General features: G+C 37.3%; 1 protein-coding gene across 7 annotated transcripts in view; it reads left to right on the plus strand.

Annotated features, from left to right (window-relative positions):
* WDFY3 (WD repeat and FYVE domain containing 3) overlaps positions 1–18,862 on the plus strand; it is a 311,818-nt gene that overhangs the window by 262,130 nt on the left and 30,826 nt on the right. For all 7 annotated transcript variants that reach the window (XM_074228578.1, XM_074228572.1, XM_074228575.1 and 4 more), the window contains 8 exons: positions 1,754–1,917; positions 4,388–4,536; positions 5,806–5,926; positions 8,741–8,826; positions 13,224–13,304; positions 15,654–15,708; positions 16,015–16,134; positions 18,445–18,562. In XM_074228578.1, the coding sequence (XP_074084679.1) occupies positions 1,754–1,917; positions 4,388–4,536; positions 5,806–5,926; positions 8,741–8,826; positions 13,224–13,304; positions 15,654–15,708; positions 16,015–16,134; positions 18,445–18,562 (894 nt within the window). The remainder of the gene's footprint in view (positions 1–1,753; positions 1,918–4,387; positions 4,537–5,805; positions 5,927–8,740; positions 8,827–13,223; positions 13,305–15,653; positions 15,709–16,014; positions 16,135–18,444; positions 18,563–18,862) is intronic.

Genomic DNA, 18,862 nt, shown 5'->3' on the forward strand with positions numbered 1-18,862 from the left:
TTCTGATTTTTTAAGCATTTTAACAAAAGTAATTTGGTTCATTTATTTTCCAATTTTCTGTTATTTTTATTCTCTCTTTATTGAGATGCTTGCCTTAGATCAGCATATAAGTGTCCCAGTTATTTCTCTTGCTACTTCTTGGCTGCAGCATACTATAATGTTATACTCATCTCACAAAGACCTGACATTGAACATGGCTTCAGGGACTTTGGAGCTGAGTGATTATGAACAGGGCACCCTTTTGAAACTGAGCCTCGTTTCCCTCATCGATCAAGTAATGCCCACCTCAGTGGAAAATGCTTTGTAAATCTTTAAATTCTATGTAAATGTGATCTGCTGTTTTCTGAGGACATCACCCAATACAGAAGGTTTTGATTTCTGTTGCTCACCTATTGGCAACCTAATTTGATTCTAGATCTTTATATATTCAGAGAGAAAACTGTCAGCATTGTGCAGGCTGCCTTTTTTAGCAGCCCTGAGGATGGTGGGGAGGAGGAATTTTGCTTCCTCATTTATTACACCATTTAGCAAGCAGGGAAGTTAACTCCTGCTAAAAAAGCTAATCAGCACCTCTCAGGAGCAAAGCATCATATGAGACCAGCAGACTTACCCAAGTTTTTCTAGAGTGATGTGAAGCGAAGCTGTGCTAATTTATTTGTGAACCTGGCTTTACAATTGCAACTAAGATACTTTGATCCTGTTGATTGGGATATTTATGATTTATGCAGTTCTTTTCATTTTTTTTCCCTTGAGACTCCCTCTCATTGATTTAGAACTTTTACATCTCCTGCCTATTTCTAGCTTTACTTGGTACAGATACTGATAATTAGGAAAAGGCACAAAAGGAAAACATCGCAAAGGCACACTCTTAAAAGAGTGGAATTTATTTAATTCACAAAATGTCTGACCAAGAGTAGATTTTACTTGTTTTTCTTATGACCAGATAATTTACTGAAGCACATCCTTGTGCATACCCAAACTACTGTATAGGTATCTCTAGGACAGTACATCTCAGCATATACCATGATGGTTTTCCCAAGTATTATGTGATCTATTGCCTCATAGTATTTACATTCATAGTATGATAACATCTCTGTTTTTATTTCTGGAAATAATAATTAACATGACACACCTCATCATTGTCTTAAGGAAAACTGTACTATTTTTACTGTGAATTCTGCAGTTGTACTTTAAGCTTTGCAGTGAAGTGCCAGACCTGGAGTCAGAAAGACCTCTTTCTAACTTCTTACCTGGCTTCAGATGCTGACTAGCTACGTGACCCTGGCCTAGTCACTTAACTGTGTTTACCCTGTTTTTCCTCATTTGTAAAATGAACTGAGGAAGAAAATGGTAAATCACTCTAGCATCTTTGCTAAGAAAACCTCAAATGAGGGCACAACTAAAATAGCTAAATAACAACATTAAAATGCGAGCTCCAATAAGCTTCCAGCATAGAGTAGACATTTAATAGACACTTATTGATTGATTCATCTGTATAGTTTTGTCCTATCCCCTATTACAACACTTTGTCCTTAGCAGCCACTTAATAAATGTTATTAACTCCTAAGGAATTTCAGGTCCTATATGGTAGCAAATAAACTATCTAGGAGGTTACTAAGTGGTTTGTGCCTGCCAGAGATTTCACATCAGAGAAGTTTGAATTCCAGTCCTGAAAACTATAGGAGATAAAGGTCTCACTACAAAAACTAAGCTATGACAAATAACAATAATTTATATGGTAATAACATTACAGGTCTGGTGAAACCTCCTCTGAAAAGATCTCGTTCTGCCCCTGATGGGGGAGATGAAGAAAACCAGGAACAACTACAAGACCAGATTGCTGAGGGCAGCTCCATAGAAGAGGAAGAAAAAACAGATAATGCAACATTACTTCGCCTGTTGGAAGAGGGAGAGAAGGTATTGTGTTTCAAAAACATTTGATCTTGCTTTGCTTAAAAGCTTTAGTTCAGATACTTTTGGGCAGGGTGGTTAGTGATTTAGTCAGTAAGGTACTTGTCAGGATACTAGAGAATCTGTCTTTGATTTTCCTGTGATAAACTGGAGCTTGGATAAGTCATACAGTGGGTTTTATTGTCTTATTTTTCCTTATTTTTAGTATCTTATTTTTATCTGTGAAATTTGTGAAACCGAGTAAGCACTCTTAAATTAAGATTAAAATTAGTGAGTTTTGTCCTTTATTTGTTTGTAGGTAGTGAGTAAAGAAGTGAGTGAAGCTCAAAGGATGCTCTGTTTGCTTCATAGAATTTGCCCTAAGGATAGGGACTGAACCTGTGATTTCATTGTTGTAGTGAGCTCCCTGGTGAGGAATCCCTCCCCTATGCAGGTTACCACCTTTCTGCAATTTAGAGTCTTAGCTAGTTAACCAGAGAATTGAGTAGTAAGATAGCCAAGCTCTGTCAGGACCAGAGACTGCATCTGTCTGGCTTCCAAGGCCTTCTGAGTACTCTGCTGGCCCCTGCCCTGGGCACCACTTCTTATCCCCTTTTCTTTTAGCTGCTAATAAATAAGGGGTATTGTTACATTGAGGCTTTCCACAGATTTAAGAATTTTAAGCCATCCACTGGAAGTCATTAGTATGAACTATGATGAGGAAATGTTAGAACCACAAAAGGACCTGTAGGACTTCTATTTTATTACTAGTACTTTTGTTATTGCCACTGTGACAAGAGCAAAAGCAGAAAGTTCATCTTGTTATTCCAGATTTTTTCATTAATATAGTTTTTCACTGTCTCTTGGCTTTTTATATTCTCATATTACAAGTAATAGATTTAAACCTGGACATGAGGTGAATCTTGTTTGACTTTGTCTTCTTCCTGTCACACTTTTCTTGATTTATGTTGAAATAAGTTTTAGAGGAAAAGTCCTGTTACAAAGGGTTGGTAGCTGCCTAGAAAACAGCAACCACATTGAAAGGGCCTCAGTTCTCTCCACATGTGAAAAAAACAGAATTTCATCAAATTTCTGCCTTTTACATCAGGAGCCTCAGTGTCAATGAGGAATAGGGAAAAGAATCCATTTCTTTATCGCTGAAAAAACTTGTTTTCCTTCTTGGGTTCCTTCTTCATCCACATGTCTGATGATTCACTTTCCTCCATAATCCTGGGTAACTTAAAATGTAGCACATTTTTCCCCCAAGATACTCAGTATGTTATTTTTTTTTTGCCTCAAGACCTAATTCATCCTTAGCTAGATTTTAGCCTGTTTTTAGCCCAGTTAATGCATGTTCCTATGCTTGCTTTCTCTTCTATATCACTTGCCAGGAACTGAAGTAAAACTCAGTAGCTTTAGGGGCAGCTGGGTGGTGCAGTGGGTAGAGCACCTGCCCTGGAGCCAGGAGGACCTGAGTTCAAATCCAGCCTCAGACACTTAATAGTGACCTAGCTGTGTGAGACTTTGAGCAAGTCACTTAACCCCACTGCCTTGCAGAAAAACCAAACACCAAACTCAATAGCCCGATATTTGCTCCATTTCCTTGCCTTTTTTGAAAATTTGGTAATTTCTTGTCCTCTTTGATATAATCTTTGAAAGATCACTGACAGTAACACAGGAATCATATGTACCCATTCTTTTAGTACTTAAAAGTATATAGTTCATCCAGTTTTGGTAAGTTGCCTATCAAGGACAGTTAAGAGCTTTCTTATTGTTTTCTTCTTTGGGCATAAATCCTCATAAAAGTACAACATAAATCCTCACAAAAGTAATGCTAATGATAGAAATCAAAAGTGTGCTGCAGTTTTATAAAGCAAACATATGCATTGGCACTGGAAACACTATTTGTATTTTATAATATGAATGTTTTATATACCTAAAAATTATTATTGACATTTCTTAGCTTCTTTTTATAGTAGGATCTTACTACCTCTAAATTTCTTCTTAAATCCCATTATTTTAATCAATTTGACATATTGCTATGTCAAAATAATTTAGTCATAATTTTTTAAAGCTGCACCAGATTCAGAAAAACCTGGAAAAACTTCCAGAACTGTTGAGCAGAAACAGGAGAATGTTGTACACAGTAATAGCAATTTTGTATGATGATTGACTATGAATGACTTAACTATTCTCAGAAATATGATCCAGAATTGATAAAAAAAAATTTACATGTAATTGAGAAAAAAATTAAATCAATTTTAAATGTTAATAATGATATGGTTTCAAATATTTGTTTACAAAAATAAATAAATGGGAGGACAGCTTTGGGTCCTGATAGTCTAGGAATGGTTTGGAAATTCCAGAGGATCATAAGATTGCTTTAATATATCTCATGACTATAGTTAAGAACATCCTGTTTCATATACATTACTGAGAAAAATTGTGATCAAAGTTTATTAGCCTGCAATGACTGAAAGTTGTTGGTTTTTTACAGATTCAACACATGTACCGCTGTGCTCGAGTTCAAGGCCTGGATACTAGTGAAGGCCTACTTCTTTTTGGTAAAGAACATTTTTACGTCATTGATGGGTTTACAATGACAGCAACCAGGGAAATTCGGGATATTGAGACCTTGCCTCCAAAGTAAGTAAACCACAGAAGTCAAGGAAAGTAATTTAGCAGATGAAGGAAAAACTACTTAATAGTATGCTTATGTGCAGTCACTCAGTTTATATGGATCAGTTTAATTCCATAAACATTTATAAAGGACTTACTTTATGCATAATTGAGAAAATTGGTGATTGTGTCATACTAAGGTTCAGTTATTCAGGGAAGTACAGGAAAGCCTTTTGGGAAACATGAGCAATATGTCAGTGAAGAAGAATGTCTTTGTAGAAAGTTTGTGATTGTAATTCAGGATGAGGAGAAATTACTAAACATTTATTGTTGGGCGGGGGGGAGGGGGGGTTTCGGTTTTTGCAAGTCAGTGGGGTTAAGTGGCTTGCCCAAGGCCACACAGCTAGGTAATTATTAAGTGTCTGAGGCCAGATTTGAACCCAGGTCCTCCTGACTCCAGGACCAGTGCTCTATCCGCTGTGCCATCTAGCCGCCCCCTAAACAGTTATTGTTAAAGGAATTCATACTTCTTGATCAGTGTGATCAGAAAGTATACAAGATGCCACAACAGGTTGCAGAAATTAAGAATCTACCCCCAAAATATCTACTCCATATCACCATCCAAGACAGTCATAACCTCCAAGCTACATGGAATGAGATCAAAACCATTTTGGGAGAGAAAAAGAATTTATCATCCCCATCATCATGTCTGTTCCTAGAGCTGTGCTCAAGATGTTGTAAGTAGACTTTCAGGGCAGGGGCTACATAATACTTATATTGCAAAAAGTAGACATTTTATCCCTCTATGAAAGGATCTGCAGACAAGAGAAGTCTTCTAAGGCTATTTGTTTCTATCTCAGCCCGATCCAAAGAAATGAGAATAAGATGGTGATTAATTATTATATTGTTGCTGTTGATGGTGATGTCAAAAGAAGAAGTTTGAACCCAGATCTTTGCATCTTCTAGCCCAGCACTCTTAAGGACATTCAAATCATATACAATTCACTCCTATAAGATTGAGTAGCTATGATACATGAGGCATAATAAGGGATGGAAGACACAAATGTGTATCTCTGCCAAGGTTCACATTTATTAAAAGTAATCTATAAGTATTTGGTACTTTATTTTTTAAATTAAAATTAAAATTTTAAATTATTTTAACTGTGCCTATGTAAATGTTTTCCCATCCCTGATGATTACCCATTTTTACTATTAACTTTATCATTGTTTACAATTGTATTTATCATGCATTTTTACCAAGGACTTTTATCATTGTTTACATTGTTTACATTACAGCATGCATGAACCAATTATTCCGAGAGGAGCAAGGCAAGGTCCCAGTCAGCTCAGACGGTCATGCAGCATTTTTGCATATGAGGATATTAAGGAAGTTCATAAAAGGAGGTACCTGTTACAGGTGGGTTTTGTTTGACAAAAGATACTTTGTTATGGTATTTTTGCTCTTATATTTATTATTTTTGTCAAAGTCCATAATAAAGCATATGACTTTTAGATTTAAGAGACTGTGTGTGTGTGTGTGTGTGTGTGTGTGTGTGTAGATAAAATTCTTTCTTTTGGTATGTAACAGTGTATCTTACATATCATTTTAGAAGACAGACCACGATGTAGCCGTGACTCTTGTCATTTATCCATCTTTTTTCCTCTGGATTTTCATAACATTGCTCCCTTTTGCTTCTTCTACCTTCCTGACTTCCTCTCCATCTCCTTTACTGGATGATTATCCATATGCTAGCTCTTAACTTATAGGGGAACCCCCAGGGCTCAGTCCTGTATCTTCTCATTTCCATAGTTTGTTAGTGATTTTATTAGCTCACATGGTTTAATTATTATTTCTATGCAGATTGTTCTCTGTGTGTATGTTAATCATACAAACTTAACACATACATGCATATGTGTGTGCATATATATATATAATTAAGTGTTTGAAAAGTCAGTGCAGTTTAATCTTTTAAATCTTAATTTTGTTAAGCTTTTAAGTTAAAACTTAGTTTTAATCAGCTTAATAGCTTAAAGCTACACTAAAACTTTAGGGACATGCTATATGCATACATGAGCAACTAAGTGGTCTATTGGATAGATGAACTTGCCTGAAGTCAGGAAGACTCCTCTTCCTGAGTTCAAATCCAGCCTCAGACACTTATTTTATTTTGTATCACTCTGGGCAAATCATGTCACCCTGCTTGCCTCAGTTTCTTCATTTGTAAAAATGAGTTGGAGAAGGAAATGGCAAACCACTCCAGTATTTTTGCCAATGAGGTAATAAAGAGTTGGATCTAACTGAAATGAGTGAACCATAATATGCTTATTTGAGATATATATATATATATATATATATATATATATACACACACACACACACACACACACACACACACACACATCTAATCTAGTCTCTTCATTAACTCTAGGCAAACAACCTATTAAGACATTTCTTGTCCCACATGCCTATTAAGCCATTTTCAAATGGACATCCCAGAAACTTCTCAAACTCAATATGTCCAAAATGGAACTGTTATCTCCCCCTTCCCAATTTTTGTTAAGGGCACCATCATTCTTCCAGTTAACCTGTTTCTCAATGTTGGTGCTGGCTTCCACTCCTCACTCTCCCTCATCCCATATATCCAATCAGTGGACAAATCTTGTATTTCTGCCTCCCAACTTCTCTCATTCATCCTTCTCTGCATACCCAAGGTTCCTGCCTTCATACAGGCCCACATCACCCTTTTCCTGAACTATTGCAGTAGCTTTATATTTGACTTCTCTGTCTCAAACCTTCCTGTCCTGCAAAAATCATTTTCTACCCATGTCAGGCCCCAATAAATTCCCTTCTCACCTATATCTCTCAAAATCCCTTCAGGTTTAGTTCAAGCTAAGACCTATCAGCCCAACCCCACATCTGTCACATTTAGTATGATCCCAGGTCCTATTGATCTTGCCTTATGTCATGCAGTTGTCCCTTTTGCTCCACTCAAACAATTAACACTGTTCTTTGGCTCTCCTTACTTCACACTTGGACTGCTGCATGAGTCTCCTGACTGGTCTCCCACCTGTCTCCTCTCTCCCCAACCCCTCTGTGCAGCTTCCAAAGCCATCTTCATCTCCCTGCATGAGAAGCATCATTGGTTCCCTTCTTTATCTAGGATAACATTAAAATCTCTACTAGTTGACATGTAAAGTCCTTTACAATTTGACTAGATCCTACTTTTCCAGGCTGTTTGTATATCCTTATACTCTAGTCCAGTTTGCCTCTCTGCTGCTCCCTCTATGAGACATTCCATCTCTAGCCTCTAGGCCTTTGCACAGTCTATCATCCGGGTCTGGAAGTCCTTTCTTCCTCACTTTGGACTCCTACACACCTTCTAGGCTCATCTGATTGACCATGACCCTACTAGGATCATGATTGATTGAGCCCTGCAGATATTACTGTATTGACTTTACATACAATGTCTATTTACTTATCTATTTATGTCACTAATTTTTTTTGTCCTTCCTTCATTCTTGAAGAAGACCATGACATCAGGGAGATGATGCTATGAATAAGCAAATGAATTAGATTTGAGTGAATGGGTGCTATGCTAAGTCACCAGCCTCATTTTCTCCTTCAGAGCCATCTGGGCAGATATGGATCAAGACAACTGGAGATGGCCCTGGGTGCAGGGCAGTCAGGATTAAGTGACTTGCCCAAGGTCACACGGCTAGTAAATGGCGGTGCTGGATTCAAACTTCCATTCTCCTGTCTCCAAGTGCTCTCTCCACTGTGCCACCTAGCCACCTCTTGTGTCACTAGTACCTTGTGCCATAGCACAGAGAAAGTTCTTCATTATGGCATCTGGACAGAAGGGAAGGAAGGAGAAAGGAAGGAGTTTTGAACCTCCTCATTATAACTCTAGTTTTCCTTATTTAATAGACATACTGTAATAATTTTATGTAACGATTGCTTGTGTTTTCCTTTTTGCAAACACAGCTACAGGAAGATTCAGATTTGTTATTTGTTATTATACTAACTAGTTAGGAAATTCAATAAAGAAACCGAAGTGGTAGAATGTAACAAGTTTCTCTGTTGAGAGCTTTATACTCTAAGCATACCCTTAAAATTTCCGTTTTAATGTTTCTAAAGCTTTGGAATTCACAAGTTTGTTTGTGGACTCCATGTTTGTGAAATGTGATTTCATAGCTGTGTTTGTATCATTTTTCTTTTTTTTTTTTCCAGCCTATTGCTGTGGAAGTTTTCTCAGGAGATGGACGGAATTATCTTCTTGCTTTTCAGAAAGGAGTCAGAAACAAAGTCTACCAGAGGTCCTGTCTATTTGAAAAATATTTTTATTATATATTATTTTTGGTTAAATTAGAAGAGAATTGGGGCATATATTACACTGAAAAGTTAAAGTAGTTAAAAACCTAAAATGTAGATATCTACATTATTCAGTTTGAAGAAATTCTTAATGCCATCATCTAAAGATTGCTAGTAAAACAATTTTTGTCGAAGTACCCTAATATGAGGGTTTTTAAATGGTGAAGTAATTCTTAATCTTCTGGTGACTTGACTGCAGTCTTTTTAATTAATTTCTGTTTTTCTTAAAACAAGCAGAGGAATAATTCATTCACTTGAAAATGTGAATAAAAGGATGCTCTGTCCCTTTACCTTCATTCCTTTTAAGAATTTGTACACTGAATACCTGTGTATTTTCCTGACAGGAGAATTGGACAAACTCATTACCCTCATGTAATCAGTAAAACTTTGATCATTAAGGTATAAGATAGCCATAGAAATCTTATAATTTGCTTGTGCAAAACTCTGGTCCAGTTGGCAAAACACAGAAGGGACAAAGCATGGGGAGGGAGGAGTCAGAAGTTGAGACATATTGTGAAGGGACAAATGGAAAGATTAGATAACTAATTGGTAGGCAAGTAGAACCACCTGCATGCTGCAAGGGCCTTGTCTGGTCCAGACACTGACCCGCTTGCCAACCAGCTATCTCTACAATAGAGATCACTCCCCTGCCCAGCCCGTCTCAAAGTCCCAAGTCCCTTTGTCAGTCTCCAGGGTAATAGATACAAGCCTGGCTTTCTCCCTGTTTCTCTCTGCTTTCTCCCTTGGAGAATTTCAGCTTCTCTCCCCTATTACCCGAAGGCTTTTCCTATCCCTGTAATTAATCAGCAGACATTTAAGAATAACTGTCCCATTCTGACCTCACACCGTCTCATCCCATTCTCTTCAATCTGACCATACTCGTGTTTCATTCTCTCACTGCTCACCACTTCCACTGGAGTCTTAGTCCAATATTGAACAAACTCTCCTTATCCTGTCCTTTCTCACACACTTTTCCATTCATTAGTTTTCACTCAGACATGGTTCTTCTCCCACCACATCCTTGTCCAGCCTCTAGTCTTGACTTTTCCCTTTTTCTATATATCTCCCTCCCCAGATCTCCTTCCCACTGGTACTAGAGAAGGAGCTGCAGTACTCCTTGCTCTTCATCGCTGCTTTTACACTCTCCCTTTGCCTTATTCTCTCAGTATCCTTTCCTTTTTTTGAAGTTCAATCACTTAAAATTTTCCCATCTAATCAAAATTATGGTAGCTCTGGCATATCAGCCTCCTCTCAATAATTCCATGTTTTTGGCACCCAGAATCTGGCTCAGCTTCTCATCTCCTCCCTCTCTTTCCATATTTTCCTCTATTTGAGGGGACTTGAATATCCATGTTGATGCTCCCTCAAACTCTGTAAAATCCCATATCCTCATATTTTTAAAGTCCTGTGACCTACTCTGCCTCCACCATACCTGTCGATGGTCACATGCTAGAACTTGTCATTACCCATAGGTGTTCCACTTCCCAAACTAAAAGCTTGTCCATGTCTTATCTGACCATAACTTGCTATCATTCTACATTCCTATGCTCAGCCCTTCCTCCACCTACTTACCTACTCACCTCTGTTCTACCCTTCCCTGTGCTCCAGCCTCAACCCAGTAGATGTTTGCTCTTGAATGCCTTGTCCCCTTGTCCCTTCTTCAGCCTTTTCTTGCCAAACCTCAGAATTACTCCTTTCATCCACCTCTTCCCTCTGTTCCTTCATACAGGCCGCTGAATGAGGCAGGAGGAAATCCCATTGCCATTTGGACCAGCTACTTTACGAACCTCAACTGAGTCCTCAGCTTAGTAGAGTTTAATCCCTTTAATTCTTCACTAATTAATTTTGTTGCTGTATCTGTTTCATCCCCTCAGAAATCTTCTCTTCCTTCCTCAATTCCCCCCATACTTCTCCCAGCTGAGGTTCTTGCCTCTAACTTGAGGTCACTCAATATGCCCCTTCTAATATTTTCATCTCAGAACCCTTTACCTCATTTCCTCCAATGACTGGCAAAAAGAAATGACTCTTCTCCTTGCTAAGGTCCAACCTTTCTACATTTGTACTTGATCCCATCCCCCTCCTATTTTCTCAGTTTATACCTTCAATCACCCCCCCCCAACCTTCAGCTTCTCCCCATCAATTGCTTCTTTCTCTGCTACCTTCAGATATGCCCATCCTTATTTAACAAGCTTCACTAGACCCTTCCATCCCCCAAAACTATTATTCTACATCTCTCCTACTTTTCTTAGCCAAGCTCATTTCTTCTCACTCCTTAACCTTTGGCATGTCTGATCTGACTTCACTCAATTGCAACAGCTTTCTCTAAAGTTACCAGTGATTTTTTACTTATTCAAATAGGATAGTCTTTTCTCAGTCTTCACCAGTGTTTTCCATATTTGAGGTTGACCATTCTTTCATTCTGAATTCTATCTCTTAGGTTACTTCCCTCTTCTCTGACCATCACTCCTCAGATTCCTTTACTGGTTTATCACAGACATCAGATTTCCTAACCATAGGTCTTCCCCAAGTTTCTATCTTCTTCTAAAACCCTCATCCTTTCCTATGAGTTTGCTGATATTTCTATTCCGATGACTCCCAGATCCAAAAATCCAATCTTAATCTCTCCTCCCTAAGTTTCTGTCCCAGATCACTATACTTGTTGGACATTTCCAAGTTGATGTCCCAAATATATCTTTTTTTTTTTTTGGCAAGGCAAATGGGGTTAAGTGGCTTGCCCAAGGCCACACAGCTAGGTAATTATTAAGTGTCAGAGACCGGATTTAAACCCAGGTACTCCTGACTCCAGGGCTGGTGCTTTATCCACTGCGCCACCTAGCCGCCCCTCAAATATATCTTAAACTCAGCATATCTAAAACCAAATTCATTATCTTTCCCTCTTTTTTTTTTTTTCTGTTGGAAGCAACAGTAATCCTTCCAGTATTTCAGGTTTATAATTTCCCTTCCCCTGGCATATAGAGTCATCTTCAGACCCAGTCATCTCTTCCTTAGACTTTTGTAATTGTTTCCTAATTGGTCTCCCTTAAGCCTCTTGCCATTCTGGTCCACCTTGCATCCTGCTGCTGAGTCGTTTTCCTTAGGCAGCTATGTGAGCCAGTGACTCTGCAGTCACTCCACTGCTGGGGCTTCTTATAAAATATATATTACTTTATTTAGTATAAATACATATAATATAAATTATATAATATATAATAAAATATATACTATATATATATTTTATATAAAATGTAAATTATAAAATATAAACTATTTAGTTTTTAAAGTCCTATATAACCCTGCCCCAGGATTGGACAAATACTCTCTGCAATCTAAGCACACCAGCCTTACCTTTATTTTTCAGTCCTAATTCTATCCTGTGTCTCCAGTTTTGTACTGGTTACACCTTCCCCCCACTTCCTGGAATGCATTTCCCACTACCTTTTTAGCATCCTTCTCTTGTCTTAACATGAAGCCCATTTACCATCTTCTGAATGAAGCCTTTTCTGCCCTCCCTCCCAAACTGCCTTCTGTTTAACTACTTTATGAACTTTGTAACTCAGTTTTCTTGCCAATTAGAATATGAGCTTATTTCAAGCAGGGTATTTTCCATTCTTTTTGTTCATAGTGCCTGTCATATTGAAGGCTCTAATTAATAAATACTTGCTAATTGATTATTTGAAGGGACAGGGATAATCACCAGGTGATAATGTTTTAGGTGAAATACAAAAACAAAACAAAACAAAAACAACAAAAATTCAACCCATATCTGCCTTCAGTTCTCCCTTAATGAAATGTGAAAGATCCCTAGCGTAATTGGCTAGCCAAAGTTGATGATTCCTGATGTGCTTTGTCTTCTCATTGTTTCCAGAGGCTTTTTCCTCATTCTCTTGATGGCTCCACTCCTTGAACTTAGTTCTCCCCACAGTCCCACTCCCAACAGCCAAGCTAATTCTTGTCTTTCCTTGACTCTCTTCTTTGTTCCAAGGATTGACAGTACTTGGTTATCTATGCTGACTGTCCTTTGACATGGCTGGCAAGCAATCTTGTTTTTTTTTTTAAAGCTTCAGATGATGACTCCAGTAGTGAACTGCCATCAGGTGTAGACACAGCTTTGTATTTTGCATTGATTTGGTTCAGAAATATTTCATCATTTCTACCCCTTCCCCCATCATAACATCAACTAGACTGGGCGAGTAACAGGGTTGAATAAACAGGTGGATGTTAGGTGACAGTAACAAGCCAAACTATAGTTTGCAATGTCTTTTTCATAAATAACTGAGTATCTACATGTTAATACAGATTTTGATTTGGTGTCTAAAATAATTATCATTTTTTCATTATCCAGATTTTTGGCTGTTGTGCCATCTTTGACAGACAGTTCAGAATCTGTATCTGGGCAACGACCAAATACTAGTGTGGAACAAGGGTAAGTTTATAGCCCAATGTTTACTTTTTACTTTTGGGTGGAGGAAAATAATAGCCAGTTGAGCAATTTGCATTCCTTTTGCCCTTTCACAGTTGATTGACACAGTTTAAGTCGATAACACTTAATAATACATAGGAACAAAACAAGTGCCAAATTATTTTCTTGGAAAATGGTGGATTTACTGTAAGTTCAGTAACCATGTCTTGCATTTTCATGAAGATCAGACTAGCTGACTTCAGGGGTCTCTTTTAATTCTTTGTGATTGCTGTATAATTCATACAGTTTGAAACTATAATCTGATTCAGATCCATGTGGTTCCAAATATATATTTTGTAAAAGCCCAATGTGTGTCATTAAAAAATTTAAGTTACCAATTTTTTTACTTTCTAGAATTATAGTTTAATAAGGAGGAGTCCCTTGTTAGATCATTGTTTTTAACCTCATGGATATTTTTAATTGTTGCAAGAAATATAATAGGCTAACAACTCCCTCAAAGTCTGTTTTTCTTTTCCTTATTGGTAATCACATGTTAATACTCTAACATGACCTGCCTTGTTGCCTAAGTAATCTCTACACTTGCCATTTACCAGGCTCTTACTAATCTCCATGATTCTGTAGTTTTCCAAGAACTTTTAAAAACTTGTAGGAAAGAAGCAGGAATTCGTTTCCTATTTCAATATCACCTTCTCTTTATTTCTTTTGGTTGTAAGTCCTAGTATAACATACAAATTCAGTTTACCTATTTAAAAGAACTTAACAGAATGAAAAATTGTAGTGTCCTTGTTATTGAATTAAAAAGTTTTATGTAACCAAGTTACATTGAGAGGTATTCTGATAGTTGGACCATCAGTAATTTCCTAACTGTGACCCTGGGCAAGGTGTATGACTTTCCTGTTCCTTAATGGAACTAATAATAACAGCATTGTTATATGGTTGTGGTAAGAATTAAATGAGATATTAAGTGGGTGAATTCATAGATAAATGTCTTCTGATCATCATTTTTTCTTGATTGTTCAAAAGTCATTTTGTATTTCTTCCCTCATTAATCATTACTAACTCTAGAATTATAGATTCTCAGATATGGAATTGATCTGTTTGCCCGTCTCTCCAAGGATTTATTTTTATGTATAATTTTAAATGTAAAACTGTGACATTTCCAGAGTTAACCAAGGATGGACAAATAGTATTTGGGTGAGAATATTTTAGGGAAGTTGTCTTAAACTTAGGTGTTTGGTTGGTATAGATGATTAACCCAGCAAACTTAAGGGAGGGGGATAAGAAAAGATTTACTCATTAATAATTCCGTAGATGGATTGAATATAAAGCAAGAATGAAAAATGTTGGTAGTTCTCGTTCTCATTGTGGTTCTTGGTCATTTGAAATCAAAGATCTTCCCTTGTCTTCCTGTCCCAATGAAAACCATAGAATGATGAAAAGGAGAATCAGCAGGTCACAAGAGGCATCTAGCCTCTGACCTAGGTGGAATGAATGGATAAATGAAAAAGTGCTGGAGAGAACAATAGAAAAAGCTAGGTGGTCCCTGCCCTCAGGGAGCTCACACTCCAATTGCAGAGTTGATGACAAGGCTCAAAGACCTTAAGATGACAAAACTAAAAGACTGAAAGACATAGAGGCAGAGCAGAAGGGAAGACCTGGAATATCTTGGATGGAGGCAGGGAGTGGAGATATGATAAGGCCTAGTGATCCTCCATCTCCAACTGGAATTACTGACTTCCATCATTCAAACCCAGTGAGCAGTCAAGCAGTCTAAACAAAGGTGAAGGGTCAGCAATAGTCACTACCTGACTTACCAAATGGGTTCTGAGTAGCTCCAGGGCAGAGGAAGAGGGCAATAGGGTGACTTGGTGGTAGAAGGTCTTCCCACTACCCTCGGGTCCCATATAGTTTAAGGTGGGAGGGGAGCAGGATGGGAAAACTCCAATATTAATCTACCAGAAATCATGTCTCCAGTGCAAAAGCCTTCAATTGTGCATGAAACTGAGAAAACTCTATGTCCTTTCTATCTGCATGATATGATTGCAGAGCAAGAGGGGGAGTGGGGAAAAATAAGCTCTATCCCTCATCACCACCTAACTCCCTTTGTCATCAAAATTAGGAATTTCCTCTTGTTAAATTCTTTCCATAGGACAGTCTAGGAACTTCCCCTTTGAAATTTTGTTGCTTCCTTCATTAGAATGAGTATAGACCTGTCAAAAATAACAGTTTGAAATCATAAAAATCACAGTTACTTCTGTTAAAATTCATCTATTAAGCAGATTTCATTACCACATGTTATTACTCAAGAGTTCAGATGCTGTTCTACAAGTCTTATACTTCTTTATCACCTAGGTCTGGATTGCTTAGCACTCTAGTAGGCGAGAAGTCTGTAACACAGAGATGGGAGGTAAGCCCAATGAAAATGATTTAATCTTTCCTAATAATTGTAAAGTACTTAAGCCATGTTAAGCTAAAATTTGGAAAATATATTCTTCATGTATTTTTGCTTTGGAATTTTTTTATTTTTGTATCAAAATTTTTTTGACTATTGTTTAGCAATTACTTAGTATTTAAGTAAAATTATTTAGTAATTAAGAACTAAAACAGGAAACATTGCACAGGGAACCACATGTATAAGCTATAATGATGAGAAAAATCAGAGTAATTGAATAAATTGAATTGAGCTGTAACATTTTTATTTTTCTTTATGAAGAGAGGTGAAATCAGTAATTTTCAGTACCTGATGCACTTGAACACCTTGGCTGGCAGATCTTACAATGATCTTATGCAGTACCCTGTCTTCCCCTGGGTCCTAGCAGACTATGACTCTCAGGTAAATCTCAAATTGTTCTCTTGAAGTAGAATGCAACTTTCAAAAGACTGATGGATATTCTAATTTCTTAACTGTTTTGTTGACTTCATTTTTTTTTCCAATTGGTAACCAGTTTTTAAAGATCTATTATGTGTTTCTATCGATTCTAGAACCCTACTGTTTTGCTTATATGATTATTTGTTCTTAGTATTATTTAGTGGTTGTGTTTGTATTCTTAGCTTTTAATCTCAGTGCCTGGAAAATAGGAATAAATTCTTGCTGACTTGACAGTTTTGACTGTGAGGTATCACAAAGAGAGGACCTTCCAGTCAGGAAGACCTAGGTTCAGGATTTGCCTCCCAAGTCACTCTTCAAAATCTGTAAGATGTGCTGCTCTGCATTCATAGACAGAAGGCTCTCTTGGATTCCATAAACCATGGAAATCTCAGATCTGGTCCCAGAAATTTTTAGTTCCTCAACAGTTCAATGTATGGAATCGTACCATGAAAAGGATGAAATATTCCCCTCAATTCTGTGCAACATTTTAAGCAGTCTCCTCACTGTCTGGAAAGTCTTTGTCATTGATCTCAGGGTGTAGCTTGCTACTTATCACTTAGGTGACTTTGAAAATCTCACTTGAACTTTAGTTTCCTCATCTCTAAAGGGAGAGAAAGGATGGATGTTCCAATAGTTGCCCTAAGATCTAGTCCTGCTCTAGAACTAGGCTCTGCCAAGTTAAATTTACCAATTCAGATTTAGTCAAGTAGCCTGCATTGGAAAAGACAGAAGTCAGCATATGTGGACTTCTTGAGGTGTCTACATATGTTGAAATTCTTGTATGGTGAAAACATTACTGTAAGGTGGAGTTATTTTTTATTAACTAGTGTAGGAGAAGTCAGTTCAGAATCATTATCAAAAGAAGAAAATTTATTTCATCTTTTCTTTCTTCTTTTAGTTCCCATCTAGGGAGACTTTAATAATAAATTTGACAATCAAAAGACAAAGTAGAGGATAAAATGTATTGAAATGGGCATTCATACATTCCTAAAATTTAAGTAGGAGAGGAAAAGATCAGTTAAGGCCAGGTTTTTTTTCTCTTTAAAGGAAGACTTCTCCATAAGATGGGATTTGAGAAAATGACCAGAAAGGACATTGTTTGGTGGAGAAGAAACAATGCAACTTTCTATAGTTTACATTCGATTACATAATTTAAGTAGAGTATGAGAGCAAGTTCTAAAAACATGGCATGCATTCATAAATTGGAATTTATTTTTATATAGCCAATTCCAACCCATAAAATCTACTTTTTCAAACCTCACTAATTGATAAGACATTGTGATCTTTTGGAGAGACCACAGATAATAGAGAGCCAGCCTCTAATAAAGCTAGGAAGTTCCAGGTGCAAGTCCCACCTCTGAGACCAACCAGCTGTGTGGGTCCTCAACCTTATAGCGCCCTGGGAAGCTCTCAGATGTTCAACATTAGTAAGTCAGCTACTCCAGGATTTCCCAACTAATTAAACTAGTATGATTTAGTGGCAAATATCTACAAATAAAATACACAGTTGAAGGTTTCAGTCTTCTACCCCTGAAATCTTCATGTGCTAGATTGATGAATTAATAAATTAGTTAATTGGATCAGGTAAATTTTATATCTTTGAAATAATCTCCCTTAGATTGAGGCAAAAAAAGATTCCTACCTGAGAATACACCATCTGTTGTTGTCTGCCTCTTTTTCTTATGCCCTATTCTATTCTGTATTGTAGTTATCAGAGATTCATGTTAAAAAGACAGCTGCTTCAGGTTTATTACATCCAGGTTTTATCAAATCAACTATTAGATCAAACATTTGCAGGTCATTATGGGAAAGAAGGTAAAAGGAGCCTCCTCTATGTGTTATACTATAAAAGGGGATGAATTTATAGTCTTACATAATTTCTTCATATACCCCCCAATTCTAGAGTTTGGAGATTTACTCCTCCTGCAACCCCTAGATTGTAATAATTTAACAAACTTTGATTTAGATGGCTCATGCTCCAGACATGACTTGCATGCTTTTCTCAAGGGAATACACAATCACTTCCAAAATGTTTATCTTTAGAATGACTTGGTTGGTCGTCTGCTACATTAGTGCTTGGAATGGACATAAAAGTGACGCCAGCTCAGCTGACTAGGAGCCAGCTCCCCAGGATTCCTGATGCTTCTTGGAATTTCTTCTTGGAGCACATTCATACCTCCCCATTCATGTTGAAGCCCTGACTTATTTATATTTGTGTTGGTCAAAACAAAAGGCTTTCAAACACATGGATTTGGATTTTGCTTTGTATTTTAGGAGGTTGATCTCACTAATCCCAAGACGTTCAGAAACCTAGCCAAGCCTATGGGTGCACAGACAGATGAAAGGTTAACTCAATATAAGAAGCGTTATAGAGACTGGGAAGATCCTAATGGTAAGTAATGGAAAGGCTTAAGAAATCGGGAGAAAATTTCAAGGCTGAACCAATCATTCTCTAAATACTACCAGTCAGACTTTGGATATTTCCTCAAATGCCTTCAATAGGTTTTTCCTTATTTTTTATACATTGTATTTTCAACTGCCAACCTTGCCACTAATCCAGATTTTAATTCCTAGTATATGTCCATTGTCTTGCCTCTGTGTCTATGCTCACACTGATCACCTTACCTAGAAATGCTTTTCCTTAACTCTATTCTTTAGCCAAACCTTTTAAAATCCTACCTGTCCTTCAAGG

The sequence above is a fragment of the Macrotis lagotis genome, chromosome 3 (assembly GCF_037893015.1).
Source record: "Macrotis lagotis isolate mMagLag1 chromosome 3, bilby.v1.9.chrom.fasta, whole genome shotgun sequence".
Classification (NCBI taxonomy): Eukaryota; Metazoa; Chordata; class Mammalia; order Peramelemorphia; family Peramelidae; genus Macrotis; species Macrotis lagotis.